This window comes from Malaclemys terrapin, chromosome 7 (assembly GCF_027887155.1).
Source record: "Malaclemys terrapin pileata isolate rMalTer1 chromosome 7, rMalTer1.hap1, whole genome shotgun sequence".
Taxonomy (NCBI): Eukaryota; Metazoa; Chordata; order Testudines; family Emydidae; genus Malaclemys; species Malaclemys terrapin.
Genome location: NC_071511.1, coordinates 68,636,541 through 68,656,273, shown reverse-complemented (window position 1 = coordinate 68,656,273; position 19,733 = coordinate 68,636,541). Strand labels below are relative to the sequence as shown.

The 19,733-nt window shown below is 42.4% G+C and overlaps 1 protein-coding gene across 14 annotated transcripts in view; it reads right to left on the bottom strand.

Annotated features, from left to right (window-relative positions):
• ZMIZ1 (zinc finger MIZ-type containing 1) overlaps positions 1 to 19,733 on the bottom strand; it is a 490,731-nt gene that overhangs the window by 185,316 nt on the left and 285,682 nt on the right. For all 14 annotated transcript variants that reach the window (XM_054033720.1, XM_054033719.1, XM_054033732.1 and 11 more), the window contains one exon: positions 2,087 to 2,200. In XM_054033720.1, coding sequence (XP_053889695.1) covers positions 2,087 to 2,200 — 114 coding nt within the window. The remainder of the gene's footprint in view (positions 1 to 2,086; positions 2,201 to 19,733) is intronic.

Genomic DNA, 19,733 nt, shown 5'->3' with positions numbered 1-19,733 from the left:
AGATGCAGTTTTTGAAGCTCAGTAGCTAGGGCATAATCCCAGGATCAATCCCTTGCTGGAAAGCCAGGAGGGCTCCCTGGGGTGGGAATTCTAACACACACTAACGTAGGAACTACCAAAACACTAACCACACCAAAACTAAGACCAATACAGAATTTGAATATTTACAGGAAGAAGAGAAAGGAGAAGCTCCAGATACTGGAGGATTTTTACTAGGCCAGGAGGGGGTATAAAGGAACTGGAGAGGCGGAGGGTCTGCCCCCCTTTTATACCTTTGGTGACGAACACATGGAGAGCAGGGGCATAGGTATGGACCAATGGAACTACTTGCAAGAAATCTCTGCCACATGGAATGCATGCATGCCCACAGTGAAATATACGTATGGACTAGCACTCGGAGAAGGAGGCCCTGATACCAACTGGAGCCTTTGGGGGCTTCAGCTATAATATTATATGTGTGTGGCTTTGTTTACATTGTAAGTTATTTGGGGCAGGGAGCATCTTTTTATTCTGTGCTTGTACAGCACCTAGCACAGTGGGGTCTTGGTCCGTGGCTAAGGTTCTTAGGTGCTGACAATACAAATAATAAAAAATAGACAAATGAATAAATAACAATAAATCATTCAGACAGGAAAAAACTAGGCAACTAGCCATGAGTGGTATCTTGGAGTCTAAATGGGTGATTCTCTGTCACTTGCACAGAGTTGAATCAATCAAATGAAATAGAGCAGGGTGAGCTGGGCATTCCTTTTCTTTCTTGCTCTCTTATTGAACTATCTTCAGCCATGAGGTCAGGTGAGCATAGTTAACCCACAGACACAGGAGTCTACAGGAGTTCATAATGCGCCAGTCTTTCATTTGTCTCCTTTTCACAAACACCAAACTCAGACACAGTGTTTATCAATCGCCAGATACAACATAAACATATAGGGACAGTATAACTATGGCCACATTACATCATGTGTATATTTTGAGAAATCAGGGAATTTGCTGAAGAGAACTTACAGTTTAAACATCATCAGAAGTCTGTGGAGCCCAATAACATTTATAATTCTCTCAAAAAATATTTCCTGCCTGGAAGGATGATATGCAATTTCTTATAGATCACTAGATTCATTCCATACCTTGACAGAGTTCTGAGAGATGCTATACACTTGAACACATTAAGATGGAGCCATTCCTTAACATTTGAAGTATTACAGCTGAATCTGGCTCTTAGTAACTGCTATATGTATGCTCTTTACAAACTGTATGAAACCAATTTGTGTATTTTTGCCTGGATAACAAGCATCTGTCAACACTTATGCTGTAGGATGGCATAAGCTATCTAGGTGATCTATTTGTTTCTCTTGCTATTTTGTTGGCTTTTGTTTTAATTTATCTTTATTATGTAATGTTAGGAAAATAGCAAGAAAGCTTTTGAGTACCCCCACCGCACAGTGTTTACTTGACTCTGTGAATATTTCTGGGCTGGATCCTAAATCTGCCAGGCAAGCGGCACCATTCAGAACAAAAATTGCTGCTGTTGTAGGCACTGAAATTACATTCTGCATTTGATAGTTGCTCTAGGATCAATCACCGCTCATTTGACTCACACAGGCAGTCCCATTAAAGTCAACAGCACTCTCACAAGTAGTAAGACAGGATTTGACCCACGTCATCATATGAAACAGGCTAAGCCAAATGAAATGGATTTCTCTAGAGTGCTCATCAGCTGATGGACTAGCCCTGGTTACCTCAGAAGAGTGCCCTTCCACCCACTTCCTCAAAAATAAGCAATAGGGGAGATTTGTCTGAAATTTCGATGGCTCCTCTAATTAGTGGCTCAGTTAGTGTATATAGAGAGATGCAGTCTAGCTATATAAGATTTTACCCTCCAAATGATTAATTTCCTATTGCCTTCTTAAGTTGCACGTTAAGTAAGATTAGTCACCCTGATCGCTATGCAATATATAGATATTAGTATGTGAGGATTAAGGAGCCACATGCTGTACAAAAACAGTGACTAACTGCAGACTCCGTTACCAGTCTTTGACAGACAGCACAAAGAGAGGAAGAAATGCCATCACAGAAAGAGTTGACGTACCGTCAAACAGCCCATCAGACTCTGCTCAAAAGGTCTCTGGAAAGCTCTCGGGTCTCCACACCAATCCAGGAGCTCTGTAGCTGCATTATGGAAGTTTGCAGGATTCTGTAAGTGCTGAAAAGGGGGGAGATTAAACAATATTGTAAATAAATAATGTTAACTGCTAGATGCATTCTCATCACACTATTTGAAAGCCAAAAAACCAAGGAAATGATAAGAGACGAATAGAGTAGACCAACTTAATTCATTCTCTATTATCTGTATATGGCTCCTAATTTAATTTTATTGCGTAGAGGTAATAACTCAACTGAAAGTCCAGATCCAGTTCCCCAAAACTTCATGAATTGTGCCCAGAGATGTAATAAGTTGAACTAGGACATCAAGGCTCGCCAACCCCAACGCAGGGCAGACTTGAATCTCGTTCTGCATTTCACCTCTTTGCCTCAGGCCCAACTCCAACTGCTGGAAAGGGGGACACAGAGCCAGCAATCCTTTTAGAATAGCTAGATTTCAGCATCTGCCCACTTAATGAATGTGGCCCGACTGCCTTGCTATGGACATTGCTGATACTTATTAAACAGTTTGCACAACTGTAGCTACTGTGGTTGCAACAAATATTGAGACATTTGCGGCACTGTAGTTCAGGAAAACAGCACACGGAGGAAAACACTGACACCAAGGTATGGCTGTGACATTGCTACAACTGAAAATACAAAAGCACATAGAGTGTTGAGAAATATCCAAAGGAAATCTCACAACCCCTGCAGGAGCAGGATTTCATTAGCCGGCAAAACTTGGAGAAGGAAACCCATCTAACTGCTAATCTCTTGGGTTCCCCTGCACTGGTCAAATTACAGTCCTGTTTTGGGAGACATTTAGTAGTATTATTTAATACCATAATGCCTATTGTCATTGTGACAGGTTGGATCACAGAAACCCCCTTGGGAGCTGCCACCAGATGTGCAAAGACTACCCCTGCTTCTGTTTTCCCTGCCAGCTCAGGACTCCAGCACCCTGTCTTGCTAAGCCAGACACTCCCGTCTGGCTCCAGACACAGACCCAGGGTCTGAATCTCCTGTCCCAAAGCTGCAAGTTACCTGAAAACAGCTTACAGAAGTGCGCTTGTCTTTAGCACTCAGATGCTCAACTCCCAATGGTGTCTAAACCCAAATAAATCCGTTTTACCCTGCATAAAGCTTATGCAGGGCAAACTCATAAATTGTTCGCCCTCTATAACACTGATAGAGAGATATGCACAGTTGTTCGCTCCCCCAGGTATTAATACATACTCTGAGTGAATTACTAAATAGAAAGTGATTTTATTAAATACAGACAGTAGGATTTAAGTGGTTCAAAGTAGTAACAGACAGAACAAAGTAAGTCACCAAGCAAAATAAAATAAAATGCGCAAATCTATGCCTAATCAAACTGAATACAGATAATCTCATCCTCAGAGATGCTTATGTAAGTTTTTTCTCAGACTGGACGCCTTCCAGGCCTGGGCACAGTTCTTTCCCCTGGTACAGCTCTTGTTGCAGCTCAGGTGGTAGCTAGGGGATTCTTCATGATGGCTCCTCCCTCTCTCTGTTCTCTTCCACCCCTTTATATATCTTTTGCATAAGGCGGGAACCCTTTGTCCCTCTGGGTTTCCATCCCCCCTCACTGGAAAAGCACCAGGTTAAAGATGGATTCCAGTTCAGGTGACATGATCACATGTCACTGCAAGACTTCATTACTCACTTGCCAGCACACACATATACAGGAAGACTCACAGGTAAATACGGCCATCTGCAGACAACGGGAGTCATCAAGATTCCAAACCATCCTTAATGGCCCACACTTTACATAATTACAATAGGCCCTCAGAGTTATGTTTTATATTTCTAGTTTTAGATACTAGAGTGGTACATTTCTACAAATAGGATGATCACACTCAGTAGATTATGAGCTTTGTAATGATACCTTACAAGAGACCTTTTGCATGAAGCATATCCAAGTTACATTATATTCACTTATATTTTTATCTTATATTTTTATAAAACCATATAGACTGCACAACGTCACAGTCATATCTCAAAGTACTCTAAAACCAAAATGCTCCAAATTTTTAGCGTGGGGTGGAATTCAAGACGGTAGCCGCTAAATCCCCTGAGAAGAAAGCACTATTTGTCTGGATTTTGAAAACAACTGACATTTACATATATCCATATTCCTATCTGGGTTTGTATAAGGCAGGGGTCGGCAACCTTTCAGAAGTGGTGTGCTGAGTCTTCATTTATTCACTCTAATTTAAGGTTTCGCGTGCCAGTAATACATTTTAAGATTTTTAGAAGGTCTCTTTCTATAAGTGTATAATATATAACTAAACTATTGTTGTATGTAAAGTAAATAAGGTTTTTAAAATGTTTAAGAAGCTTCATTTAAAATTAAATTAAAATGCAGAGCCCCCCGGATCGGTGGCCAGGACCCGGGCAGCGTGAGTGCCACTGAAAATCAGTTCACCTGCCGCCTTTGGCACACGTGCCATAGGTTGCCTACCCCTGGTATAAGGTCTCCATTAACATGATGCCTGTGTGCCTACATACTGTACAAGGCTCACGCCCAGAATGGGAATACATTATGGCACAAGAGAGCCACATGGTACAAGGCTTTGCTTGTCGAGCCTTCATTTGTGAGGTCTTTGGGGCAAAGGCCATTTTTTATTGGTGTAAAGCACCTAGCAGACATCAGGCACTATAAGAGTTTTTGCTTGGGGGACAGGCATGACTGGCAAGGTGGTAATAGATCTAATCAGTGGCCAGAAAGAAGCTGGGTTAACAGCTACCAACAGCACAGACAAGGACAGTCTTATTACCCCCAGTATGACTATGGCTACAACTCCTACAATCCAAGGCCTCATTACGGCCGCTATTAATATGGTATTTTGCTGTTAAGTATCCACTAAAACCATTTAACTTGAATGCCAGATTTGGGGTTTTGTTTTGCTCAATTTTCTCATATTTTCTATGTAATGCCTGTTAATAATAAACTAATACATACTATTATTAAAACAACAGTAGAATTGAAAGAAGAATAAAATAAGAATTCCTAACTAATGGAGACAATCACTACCATGGCATATGAGGTGTATAAAAGATTTCCACTATCCTGTGGTGAGAGGGCCTTGAGCTAACAAGCCAATGCTTTCTAGCTGTGGCTGTAACAGACTCATATCCTCTGCACATTGGGCATAGAGAAGGCCCTGTAACATACACTCACCAGCAAGTTACATACTTTCTCCGATCAAAGAAAGCTCAAGCCGACCTCTGAGGCTCATAGTCATCTGAATCCCGACAAGCCCCTATTTACGTGGTAGCTGCCATCTTCCTATACTTCCCCCTTTTTATGTATTCGTTTATCTAAGAGCTGGAGGACATATTCTATGTCCAGGAGAACAGCACCTGGTTATACCAAAGTTCTGTATGTTATATCTGTCCTTCATACCTTGCAATGGAAAATGCAAAACAAAAAAACCCCAAACCAAACCTCATTATTGAAGGACTACACACTATATGCACCAGGAAATTGTCAGCAATTCCTAGAATTGCCATTTTCAGGAGATCGGACTAGCCCATACGGTTTATCAAAAAGGGTGACCCGTTGGTGTCCTCGGCATATCCAAATATCCAACTTTGAGACTTAGCTGAATTTTTTCAAGCCCTTTGGCTTTTTGCTTCACAGATTTTGCATAAAGGGGATTTCTGTCAATGGAAAACTTGGAGAACTCTCCAGCTCAACAGAGCCAGCAGCGTTGACAAAAATGAGGTGGTCAGTGAGGACCCAAAACTACTTTACTCAGTTTATACATGTTCCAATAAGACTTCACAGTAATTAAAAATACTGATATTCACTCTAAAGATTCACTTATTTCCTTTCCCATGTGTATCATCAAATCTCATGTAAGTATCTTCCTAAATAGGCTACATACACAGTAATGCCAGATCTCACAATAGGTGTGATGTTTGACTTAAAGCCCAAACTTCTACAGACAAGAGCTCACATGGGAAACTCAGCTTGATTTTTAAAAAGTAAGGTCCTAGCCTTTCTGGTTGCAGAGAAAAGTCTGAAAATGTGCACCCAGAAGGCTCAAAACCCAGACGGCAAATAAAATAGGGTTACCATATTTCCACAAACAAAAAAGAGGACACTGGGGGGGGAGGGAAGCCCCGCCCTAGCCCCGCCCCGCCCCATCCACTCCCTCCCACTTCCCACCCCCTGACTGCTCCCCTCAGAACTCCAACCCCCCTGCTTCTTGTCCCCTGACTGCCCCCTGCTGAGAACCCCCTACCCTAACTGCCCCCCCTCCAGGACCCTACCTGTCCCCTGACTGCCCTGACCCTTATCCACTCGCATGGGTGGCAGGGTTGTAGAAATTTTGGTGGTGCCCAGAACCCCCCACCCCACCTGCCTAAGGCTCTGGGAGGGGGGTTGGAGGTCTGGGGTGCAGGTCCTGGGCTGGGGATTAGGGTGCAGGAGGGGTGCAGGTTCTGGGATAGAGTTTGGGTGCTGGGTGCAGGCTCCGGGCTGGGGTAAGGGGTGGGTGTGCAGGAGGGGGTGAGGGGTGCAGGCTCTGGGATGGAGTTTGGGGGTGAGAGGCGGTGCAAAGGGAGGGGGTGCAGGCTTTGGGAGGAAGTTTGAGGGCAGGAGGGGGTGTGTGGGAAGAGGGAGGGGGATTGGGAGGGAGTTTGGGGATAGGAGGGGATGCAGGGGTGAGGGCTGTGGGTCTGGGGATGAGGGGTTCATGATGCAGGAGGGGGCTCAGGGATGGAGCAGAGGATTAGGGTGTGTGGGGATGAGGGCTGGGGCTGGGGGGTTTGGGGTGTTGGAGAGGCTCAGGGCTAGGGTGGAAGGGCAGGGTAAGGGCAGCCTGTCTTCCCATTAGTGGATGGGGGCACTAGGACCCGGGGGCAGCAGACAGCAGTTGCTGCTGGCTCTGGCAGTACACGCAGACAAGGGAGAGGCAGACAGGGAGGGGGGACCCACGGAGGGGGGGATGCGCAGAGGGGGGATGGCAGGTGGAGGCTGGGGACCCATCCAACACTCCCCCGCTCCCTGACTGCCCCCCCCCCCGGACTCCTCTTACCATTCTGGCTCCACGTGGGTCGGTTTGTGTGTTACACAGGACTACAGAGAGAGGGAGGGGGGAGCAGGGGAGGGCTCTGGCTGCTGGAGGCCAATGGGAGTGGGTCAATCGGCCTAGCCGCCCAATCAGCAGCCACACTCTGCATGGAAGGGAGGGAGGGAGAAAAAAACCCTGGACATTTTAACCTTGTTACCAATTCCTCGCGGACGGCTATTTAGAGACGCAAAAGCCGGACATGTCCGGGGAAATACGGACGGATGGTAACCCTAAAATAAAAGGAAACCAACAATAAAAGGAATTTATTAAATTCTCATTATTTTTAAGCCAACCTGATGAATTTAGGGAGGTTGTTTGACTCATGATTTTTGAATATTTGGAGTTGGCATTGCTATAAACATATGTCCTACATCCAAAATCTATTCACATTAAAGAATATTCACTTCTCTCCCCCTCTTATTCTCATGCCAGATAAACCAAATAAATTAGCTCCAAGACAGTGGAGTGAAAACAAGTATCCTCCCACACCAGGGTGTGACAAGCTCTTATGTCTGTGACCTTTTGGATCCTGTTACACTAATCCTTGTTCTATGGAGGATCTTTGTCAGAAGCCCTTGTATTGACAAGAGATGACTGGTATGTGGGGCAGCAAGTTTTAAAACAAAGGAAGAATTAAAAAAAACAAACATTAGGCAGCATGGTATCTTCCCACTCAACAACATGGAGCCAAATTTATACCAACTGCATGACTTCCTCTGGATTGTATTTTCAAAGCAACATTTCCATGCCAGCTCAATGAGAGGAGTCAAAGCTCTTTGTATACTTATGAATATTAGCATATCCAAATAAACAAAGATAAGAGGGATCTTTTATGTCTGTTATAAAAACCAACAGGCCAAGTAGTTTAGGTTATTTGTCCTATCTAGCAAGCAGAAAGGTGAGAGATTGGGAGCTTTCAAAGCTGCGAATGTCTGTTGCAAAAGCTCTCAGTATCTACTGTCATTTCAATTCTCCATTCTCATTCAGCAGAAAAACACAAAAACCAACTCAAAACTCCTTAGAGCATCATACACCAAAGGCAACTTCTCCTGCTATAATGCATCTGCAAAAATTGCAGAGAAAGAAAAATGTGAGCGTAACTGGAGCACAAATCATACTGTGATAATCACATGCTGCAGGGGTAGCAAAAAGATCGCATGTTGCAACCTCAATAACACAAAACCAACATTAAATAGAATAGAGAGGAAATGTGGTATGCACATGTTGTTGGGCATTGTAGGTTTCGCCACCAAGACTAATACATATTTTTAAACATACACGATTTTGTAGGTGATGTTTCCATCAGACACATCCTGCACTGACAGCAAAGAACTCCCAATCCTGAACACAAAGCACAGAACAATATGGCTATTTTTTGTTTGCGGTTTGAGATCATTGGGTCCAAACTGCTTTTCAGTATCACTTCACCAGCTCCTCCTACAGTGACCTGTCAGTCCACACACTCAGAATATGGAAAAAAAATAGTTATTTTTGTTTTACTGATCATCTTTATGTTTGAGTAGTTTCTGGAGCAAGAGAGAGAGTTCATGCTGTACAACGTAGGGAACCTGTTGTAGAGGCTGCATGAAGCCTTTCATGCCAAAAACCTATTTCTCATCCTTTTCTAATTTTCTCGGTACATAATTTTTAAAATAAGTAAGGGTTTGGGGTTTTTTTTGCCTGAAATTTCTCAGGATTACAGAGACCAAAGATGTTTTCTGTGGGGATGGGGAGTTGAAAGGAAACCACACATGAATCAAAACATACATATGGAGAAGAGATTACATCCTAGGAAATGTTGCCTTATGCAAGAACTACTACTATAAAACTACCACTACTACTATAAAAAAACTGAAGACTTCAGCACTCACTTTGGGCTATTACATCTAATACAATAAGCACACAAGACATTAACAGGCTGGCAGAGCTCTAAGCCCAAAGGTTCTACAAGAGAACCACAATATTTAACCTACAACCATGATGTTTAAATACGTGTTACTTATTTTTTCATCACCAACAACGTACTCAACACTGCAGAAGACACTTGTATCAAGGTAGTCGCAGGGAACTCACAATCTAAAATAGCAACAAACAAACCAAGACACACTGTAAGAATCAGTTATTTACAAGACTGATCTTCAGTATTACTTAATTTTACTAGAAAACAACTATTGACAAAACATCACAATTTCATTATTTCACAACCTATCACAGAGGTGGGCAAACTATGGCCCGCGGGCCACATCCGGCCTGTGGGACCCTCCTGCCCAGCCCCTGAGCTCCTGGCCTAGGAGGCTAGACCCTGGCCCCTCCCCTGTTGTTCACCCTGGCGAAATGCTCTGGGCGGCGGGGCTGCGAGCTCCTGGGGCAGTCCAGTGCTCTGTGCTGCATGGCGGCAGGGCTGGCTCCAGCCGGGCAGCATGGCTGTAGTGCTGCCAGCAACTGGTGCTCCAGGCAGCGCAGTAAGGGGGCAGGGAGCGGGGGTTGATAGAAGGCAGGGGAGTTCGGGGTGGTGGCTAGGGGGCAGGGGTGTGTGTGGATAGAGGTTGGGGCAGTCAGAGGGCGGGGAACAGGGGTTGAATGGGGGCAGCGGTCCCGGGGGGACAGTCAGGAAGGGGGGGGGCCAATGGTGGGGGGCAGTCAGGGGCAGGAGTTCTGGGGGCAGTTCAGGAGACAAGAGAAGGGGTGGTTGGATGGGGCAGGGGTCCCGGGGGGGAGCAGTCAGGAATGAGAGGAGGGGTTGGATGGGGGCAACGGGGGTAGTCAGAGGCGGGGGTTCTAGGGGCTGTCAGGGGACAGGGAGCAGGGGGGTGGATGGGGAAGGGGTCCGGGGGGGGCCGTCAGGGAATGGGGGGAGTTGGATGGGGCAGGAGTCCGGGGGGAGGGGGGGCATCAGGGGGTGAGAAGCAGTGGGGGTCAGATAGAGAGCAGGGCCAGGCCATTCCTGGCTGTTTAGGGAGGCACAGCCTCCCCTAACCGGCCCTCCATACAATTTCCGAAACCCGATGTGGCCCTCAGGCCAAAAAGTTTGCCCGCCCCTGGCCTATCAGAACTTTCAAGTGAAGTTTCCAGAACTGAGTTGTTATAATTAAGTGCTTCTTAGGACTCCAGCTGACTTAACTGAATGAAACTGAGAGACTCAAATGCACAAAAATCAGCGATGTGTGACTATATATTATTATGGGCAGGAATCACCAGGTGGTGCTGCCAGTCCCAAGTTCTTTTTTTTTTTTTTGCAAGCAAATTTTATTTATTTATTTACTGGTGCACTATTTTGCACAGGGGAGCTATGGTAAGAAGCAAGGGGGTTCTCTCTCTGCCTTAATCTCATTAACTTCTTGAGGCAGAGTTGCTCCCTGGGAAGTAGGAATTGGTGGTTGGGCTGAGATCCCTGAAAGAGAGGATTATCTATATGTTGTCTGTGAGCACCTCTGCTTTGGAACTGGTATATATGTGTAAATAGAAGAAGCTGCATTAAGATTATACCTAAACTCTGCATCACTGATTTTTCCTTCAATGGGAAGTCAACTTGCAAGGCCCTGACATCTGTTGGCCTGCAACAGGGGTAGGTAATTATTTTTGGTCAAGGTCCAATTTCTTGGGCAAGATATAGTCAAGGTCCAGACTCCACAGAAAATAATAAAAAAAATAACCACAAGGATAAGTAAATAAAAAGATTTTGGGGTCTGTTCAAAAGCATCTGGTGGTCTGGATTTGGTCTGCAGCCCACCTATTGACTACCCCTGACCTACAATATGTAATCACATGCACATCAACCTGCACACACACACACACACCCACACCAGTATATGCCAGTTCATGCACAAATATGGGCAAGACAGGCATATATAATAAAGATTTGAAATTTTCAAAGGATCCCAGAGCACTGTAAAACAAAGTCATATACCCTTTATATACTGAGTTCTCTACACACCCACACCAAAACGAATGCCTTATACAACTGAAATCTTGGGGAAAAAAATTAGGAAGACAGAAATCAGTTACCTGGAATGAAATACGGCTAGGATACCAGGTATATCTCCTCTAAATACACTGGTCTACAGTTTTTGAGAAAACGTCTGCTTCAGAGATAAAATGTGCTATTTATTATGTATTTTGATGTGCTGCATTCAAATATGACAATGAAAACAACTGATTGGCTATTGTTTCTAAGATATTTAAGTTTTTACATTTTATGTCTATGTATATTGTGTAGATAGTAGAATTTTAATCATAAATTGTAAACCTAGGTCTTTTCATGTGTTTATGGTTGCTTTACATGATAATATTTCACCTGTCCTGTTTATGTAACACTTTAAAAATCAGCAAAAGGGTTATATAAATAAAATTTATTATGAAACAAAAGGCAAAAAACTATTATGTACATAGTTTATTCCTATTCAGTGTCTACTCGGCGCTTCTTGGCTTATCTCTTGTATTCATTAAATGGAGCATCTCTTGTCATTGTCCAGCAATAGTCTGCAAGCACTGATGGGCTCCATTTGCCCTGATAGCGTTTCTCCATTGTTGCAATGTCCTAGTGAAATCGCTCGCCGTGCTCATCGCTCACTGCTCCGCAGTGCGGTGGAAACAAATCTAGATGAGAGTGCAAAAAATGTATCTTTAGTGACATGTTGCAACCAAGGCTTTTGTATGCCTTGAGGAGGTTTTCCACCAACAACCTGTAGTTGTCTGCCTTGTTGTTTCTGAGAAAATTTATTGCCACTAACTGGAAGGCTTTCCATGCCGTCTTTTCCTTGCCACGCAGTGCATGGTCAAATGCATCATCTCGAAGAAGTTCACGAATCTGAGGACCAACAAAGACACCTTCCTTTATCTTAGCTTCACTTAACCTTGGAAATTTTCCACGGAGGTACTTGAAAGCTGCTTGTGTTTTGTCAATGGCCTTGACAAAGTTCTTCATCAGACCCAGCTTGATGTGTAAGGGTGGTAACAAAATCTTCCTTGATTCAACAAGTGGTGGATGCTGAACACTTTACTTAACATGCTCCAATGACTGTCGGAGTGGCCAATCTTTCTTGATGTAGTGGGAATCTCTTGCACGACTATCCCATTCACAGAGAAAACAGCAGTACTTTGTGTAGCCAGTCTGCAGACCAAGCAAGAGAGCAACAACCTTCAAATAGCCACAAAGCTGCCACTCATGTTGGTCATAGTTTATGCACCTCAAAAGTTGTTTCATGTTGTCATAGGTTTCCTTCATATGGACTGCATGACCAACTGGAATTGATGGCAAAACATTGCCATTATGTAGTATAACAGCTTTAAGACTCGTCTTCGATAAATCAATGAACAGTCTCCACTCATCTGGATCGTGAATGATGTTGAGGGCTGCCATCACATCATCGATGTTGTTGCAGGCTACAAGATCACCTTCCATGAAGAAGAATGGGACAAGATCCTTTTGACGGTCACGGAACATGGAAACCCTAACATCACCTGCCAGGAGATTCCACTGCTGTAGTCTGAAGCCCAACAGCTCTGCCTTACTCTTGGGTAGTTCCAAATCCCTGACAAGGTCATTCAGTTCACCTTGTGTTATGAGGTGTGGTTCAGAGGAGAAGGATGGGAGAAAATGTGGGTCCTGTGACATTGATGGTTCAGGACCAGAAGTTTCATCCTCTTCCTCGTCTGACTCAAGAGAGAATGATTCTGATGCATCAGGAACCGGCAGTCCTTCTCCGTGGGGTACTGGGCATATAGCTGATGGAATGTTTGGATAATGCACAGTCCACTTTTTCTTCTTTGACACACCTTTCCCAACTGGAGGCACCATGCAGAAGTAACAATCGCTGGTATGATCTGTTGGCTCTCTCCAAATCATTGGCACTGCAAAAGGCATAGATTTCCTTTTCCTCTTCAACCACTGGCGAAGATTTGTTGCACAAGTGTTGCAGCATATGTGTGGGGCCCACCTCTTGTCCTGATCTCCAATTTTGCAGCCAAAATAAAGGTGATAGGCTTTCTTAACCATAGTGGTTATACTGCGCTTTTGTGATGCAAAAGTCACTTCACCACAAACATAGCAGAAGTTATCTGCACTGTTCACACAAGTATGAGGCATCTCTGCTCACTTTGGCTAAACAGAAATGTGTCCCTTTGCAAAATCAAACACTGACAAATAAGAGAGCACGACACTGTATGATTTCTAGAGCTGATATAGGGCAATTTGTTCAGCAGAGTGATGTAAGCTTCGTTATGATTGCATCATCTATGACTTCTAGGAATAACATGATGCAATTCATATCATGTATGACGTAATACCAGCTTCAGATTGCATCATTCATTGTTTTGCCTAAAAAGCAAGTACTGTCCAAACCCAGTCATAGATTTATTCATAGATCCAGTCAAAGATGTATTTTAGTCATTTCTGGTTTAAATTGAGATCCCTTCCCTTTATAATTCACTTATCCTAGCCATTCCCAAGTCAAGGGTTGTATATACTGACCCAACAGCATATCTTGAAAACTAGAGCCAATCAACAATTTCAAGCATCATTTTCATTCTCAGTGACCCAGAATTAGTAAAGTTTGACTACATTTATTTCAGAAGCATTTTGGCTGTAGAGCAGTGATATAGAAGATTACAATCCAGATGTATACCAACATGCTGTAGATATAGCAATGCAGTAAATTCTGGGACAACTCTGTGCAAAATTAAGAGTAATTACAGAGGGTTAATGTTATCATGCATATATCAAGACACCACTAACATGACAGCAATAATATGGAAAACAAAACAATCTCAGTGCAGACTCTGTTTTTATATGTTGCTATGGAAATTAAACGTGGAATTTTAATTTACAAGCTTGCATATTTGGGGGGGGGGGGGGGGGGGGAGGAGAGTATTTTTTTTCTTTTCTTTGAAACATGCCAGGCTCTGAAGACACAGAACTAATTTACCGTAGCTTAACTGCTGCTCAAATGGGATGTCATGCAAATAGGGTGCTTTTGAGTAGTAAACTGCTTAACTATGCTAAACAAGTTATTGCATTTATTTATGTGATGTCGCACCAAATTATGAAGGCTGACTCAAGTTGTCTGTTTATTTTGCCCAGTTACGTCTGCTCTTTGTCTCATGTCTCGCTTTAATTGAACTGCTGAATGATAACGTAACTAATCACACAGACACTAAGCCATGTTGCTAGATTCTAGGTTAATTAACAATGGCCTACAGTCACTGCATTTCTCACATGGATAGCCACTTTGGCCCCTGCCTAGTCTCTGGCTTCACCTAGCCACACGAAGCCTTGCAATTTTGTATTAGAGTAGAAGAACACAACTACCAACAAATGGAGATTTTTCACTGCTTGAAGACATACAGTATCAACTTGCTCCAATTAGCCATACGTTGCCTTTTCTACACTAGGAAATTAACCCATGACTCCAAGAGCTGGGGATTAAAAAGATATCCACCAAACATCATGAGACCCTATATTAAAATCTCAAGAGTTGGCAACACTGAAATTGGCCTAGTTCCTTTGCAGAGAAGTCAATTAACACCAGCTGACAATCTGGCCAAACTTATTTACCTCTAAAAGCATTTTCTCCATTTCTGGCACTCCCCAAATCTATTCCTTTAGTGTGGAAGATATGGGATCCAGCTGCTTTTGAAGAGTCCACCAGCCAAGAAAACTTTTTTGGCTGAAGATCAAAAACTATAATTTCTATCTAAAATCAGTCAACGTTTTCTAATCATTTACTACATCTTAATATTCACCTGGACTTGCTTTTCACTGTGTTTAATGAAAATATACTTCAGCCTTGAATACACACAGAACAGCAAAAGACAAACAGGAAAGATGAGAAGGATTCTCTGCAACTTAAACAACATTGGAGCAGAATTAGTGTGGTCCTGTGTACTTGATAAAGCAAGCTTAACGCTGAAATTAAAATAAATTGCCTGTCTAAATAATGTAAACATAACTCTCATTCAGACACCCTTGCCATTGACTAACTGATATGAGACCAGGCAGTTTTTTGTGTATAGCATACAAATATGTGGCTATTAGACCTAAATTTGATAAGTCATTCCCACCACATGCAAAAAGAGAAGGACCTGCATATCAGCCATGATCATTCACGGTAATTCATTAATACAGCCTTTTATTAGTCTAAAAGCTCAAGAGGCTCAGCGAGTAAGCCCAGCCTTGATCCCCTCCCTCTCATGCATGGATAACTGCTATGGTTCTTCATTCATGAATTAAGTCCCTTTCTCACTCCCCGACATGTCCTTCATTGGCTCTTACGGAACTAAAGTGGTGTTGTAGAAATATGAGCCACTAATTGCTGATGTGCTTCTAAAACGGAAAAAGCCATGACCCAAAATAGGTGGTTTTTCTCTTTTGTGATGGTAAAGTAATGTGATTATACATCTGACAGTCTGTATACATCAGGAACTATACTTAGTAAATTAAAAACACAACTGAAACCAAGAATCAAAATGTCCTTTCTTTCCTCAGGAGGATAGAGGGGAATATTGAGCTATTTTCTTTCTTTTAGGGAATTGAACTGTGCTTATCTACATATAGCTATACATAGTGCAATTCTCTAAAAGGAATAGCTCTACAGACTCCTTCTGTAGCAAAGATTGTTTTATATATAGGCAAATAAAAAGGTTCAAGCTATGAACTTTGCATCCAGATATAAACTTTTTCAAATTTCAAATGCTTTTCTCATTCCGACTAGTCTTTAAGAATACCTTGCATTTATATGGAGCATCTTTCATCAAAGGCTCTCAAATTTCTCTACAAATGTTTATTAAACTTCTAAACACTCCCTATTATCCATGGGGTAAACTGAGGAACAGACAGATTAAATGACTCATACAAGGCCACAGACCTAGGAATAAAATCTACAGCTACTAAGAGAAGATACACTGAAAGCAGACTGCCTTCGATAAACTTCAGTATTTGAAGTTCCCATTTCAAGGGAAGGAAAACAATAAACAATGAGCAAGAAAAGAACATCTTTATCCAGAGCATTTCAATGAAAACAGGAAAAATATCAGCACAGACAAGCAGAGTCCAATTCAGTCCCTGGATAAGTAAGTGCCACTCCCATGGAAATCTCTGAGCAAAATTCAGTGTACCTGGGTTGAAAATAGGCGCAAGGAATTGTATAGTAATCAGTGAGGCAGCGTAACTTATACTGATGCAGAATCCAGCAGACATGCAGAGTGTTCTCAATGTTCACACCAACAGACCATACTATGCGTTAATGGGAAAAGCAAGGAGAGTGTACCAAATAAAGCAGTGATTCCAAGCTTAATTATCCCCTTGCTTTCCTTTTACACCTCTTCTGCTTCTTAACTTTATACTAAAGTGTTTATTGCAAAGCCCCGTTTGCTTCCCCACCATTTGTAAGTGACATGCTTTTTTTTGTATGGCCAGTGTACACCAAATCAATTTCTAGGGCTGCACAAATATTTTGGAAATTTTGACAAAGAATTTTTCAAATATTGTTGCTGGGTTTGTTCAGTTTATAGAGTGGTTGAAATTTTTCAAAAATGTGAAGTTTCAGCTAAAGAATGTTCATGGAAAAATGTTTCACTACCTTTTTTTCTGAAGTTTTCAACAAGCTGTTTTCCAACCCGCTTGTCCCCAAACAGGTAACTGACCCCAGTGTGTAGGTCAGAACTGAATCTGGCTCACACTGAATCTTTCCAACTCAGGTTAAATATTCTATTCCCATGAGAACATTGCCCCCGCGGGCAGGGGATCACTTGCAAAACAAAGGCCACTCTCACAATGATACACAGATGTTTGCAGAATTGATTACAGAATTTATCCAATTCATTTTTCAAAATTTAAATAGCAATGTCAGCTAAACTACTTTGCAGTGTTGGTCTCTTAATTTAGTGATCACAAGATTTGCTTTTGAATTGCGGAGGAGGAGTGGGGGTGGCTGGGGTAGGGGATAATCTGTGTCTGGGAGCAACTCCATCTTGTCCACCTACTTTAAAAAGCCATGTTGTGTGTCAGCAATATACCCATCATGAGGCTGTTCTTGAAAACCATTAGCAGAAGCTAAAAGTGCTGAAATGAGGATTACTGTCTGCCTTTGCTGATCAGAATTACATCAGCTGCATCTCTTTTCTGGGTTATATGCTTAGTATATAAATAGCTACAGTACACTCTGAATATTTACAATAGAACCTTTGTCTCCTAATAAGGCAGAAAATGACAAATGCACCTTCTCTATAACAAAAATTATTGGGTGCTGTTGTGCTATACTCTGCCCTGCCAAGCCAGCCAACGTGCCTTTGCGATTTAAGACCAAGATGAGCTGTTGCCACTAAAGTGAGCCTGTTTTCTCTGCTGGCTATGAGAATGAGATACGAGGCTCACTTTAGCGGCAACAGCTCATTTTGCTCAATAGTAACGCATATATCCAGTAACATTTGCCAATCCAGTCTTTAGCCATGTCACCATCACCACCTGAGGAATGGTAATACTCAACCTGGAGCTCTCAGATCAATGTGGTACATATCAGGAAGGCCTGATTTGTGCTTCTCCTTCTGCCTATTCTAAGGTGGAACAAGAGTGATGTCGATCATGAGAACACTCCTTGACACACAAGGCCCCATGGAAAGTGCCGGACATCTGGATTATCATCATGGACACTGCTTCTTGAATCCTTCCTTCAGAGAGGAGAAAAGTACCTTGGAGGGGGGGAGTGTGACAAGTGAAAGAGATGCCACAGTGAGTCTCAAGATAATCAGACCATAGTGATCAAGTTGCTTCTTTAATCATATTTTCCTGACCAGGCGTAATAATACAAAGCTTCAGTATTACAATGCAAACATCAACATGTAAAGTTAGGATTTCCTGGCACGATTATTTGGTGGCTCTTCAGGACCCTTTTTAATGATTACATGGTTCCTCACATCTTCATGTCTAAGCATCACTGCCTAAGGTTATTAATACCAAAAAAATTATTAAATCTAATTTGTCTAACTGGTGCACTACACTCATATTGGAGAATTAAACTAGACTGATCAATTTCATTTTCTAGCCACCTTGACCTGGTTTATATGTGCTAGCACAACACACTAGTAATTAGGATTATAGCACTTCTGGAAAACTTTATGTATACTTATACATTTACATCCAAAATATATTAGAAATAAAATGCCTGTACATGAGTTCTAGGTGCCCCAATAAAAATTAAACGTACGGGTCTCTTAGAATATCACTTATAAGCTAACATACCCACAAGAAAATACACAGAAAAATATACTGCCCCTTCCTATTTCACGCAAAACCCAAAACTTCAGCAGCTCCTATCAATTGTGTATGATTTTGCAGTGTCCCCAGAAGGTCAAGAAATTTGGGCCATTTTGGAGCAGGAGGAGTAGGGGAATGAGTGCCAAAGCTAATGGGCTTTCAAATAGAACACACTCTTCACTACCACCCTCTGTTTTATTCTGGGGGACAAGCTAGAGCCAGAACAGTGATATGGGGGTAGGGGTGGGATTCCTAAGTGGGCAGGTTCCGAGCCATTTAGATCTGTGAGATCCTGTCTGCTGTGAAATTTAAGTAATACTCATGAAAACATCTGTACTCATACTGGACTTTATATAGGTTTCTCCCCCTTCTCCTCCATTTGATTTCCAATATAAAAGGTTGTAATAAAATACAATGCCATGGGTGGGTGAGTCTAACATTTACCCCTATCTATTCTGGGTGGGTGAATATTGTATATTGCCCACTCTAGTTAGCCAGAATGTTTACAAAGAAAACCTCAGCAAAGGTGTTGGGACCAATTTAATGATATAGGAACTTCCATCTGCAATGCCTGTGCCATTTAGCAAGGCCGTTTGAGCTTTTAAATACACCTCTACCCCGATATAACGCTGTCCTCGGGAGCCAAAAAATCTTACCGCGTTATAGGTGAAACCACATTATATCGAACTTGCTTTGATCTGCCGGAGTGCGCAGCCCCGCCCTTCCAGAGCACTGCTTTACCGTGTTATATCCAAATTCGTGCTATATCGGGTCACGTTATATCAGGGTAGAGGTGTATCTCAACATGTTTCTGAGTTACCATTCTCAAGGTATCTGTCAGTCTTTCCCTCCAAAATATACCAGGTCTCCCTATGTGGATGAAAATCTAAACCTTTACTTCAGGTAAAGTTGTTAATGGATATTATTGATGGAAGCTGATTTGTTCCAGACACATGCTTACTTGTCTTGTTTACAAGAAACTACTCGTGCAATGTATTTTAAAATAGGATATGTGGAGACGACAGGTCAGTAGGGTCCTCGGGCTGCAAAATTCCACATTAGGAACAATTATATAATTTGAAGCTGAAATGACTGCATTTTGAATTGTCTGAGTTTATTCATAAGTAATATCTGAACATTTATTGGAAAACGTAGATTGTTACACATGTGCAAAATACAATTGATAAGTAATTCTATAGCACCTTCCACTGGAGAATCTCAAACTGATTTAAAGACATGGC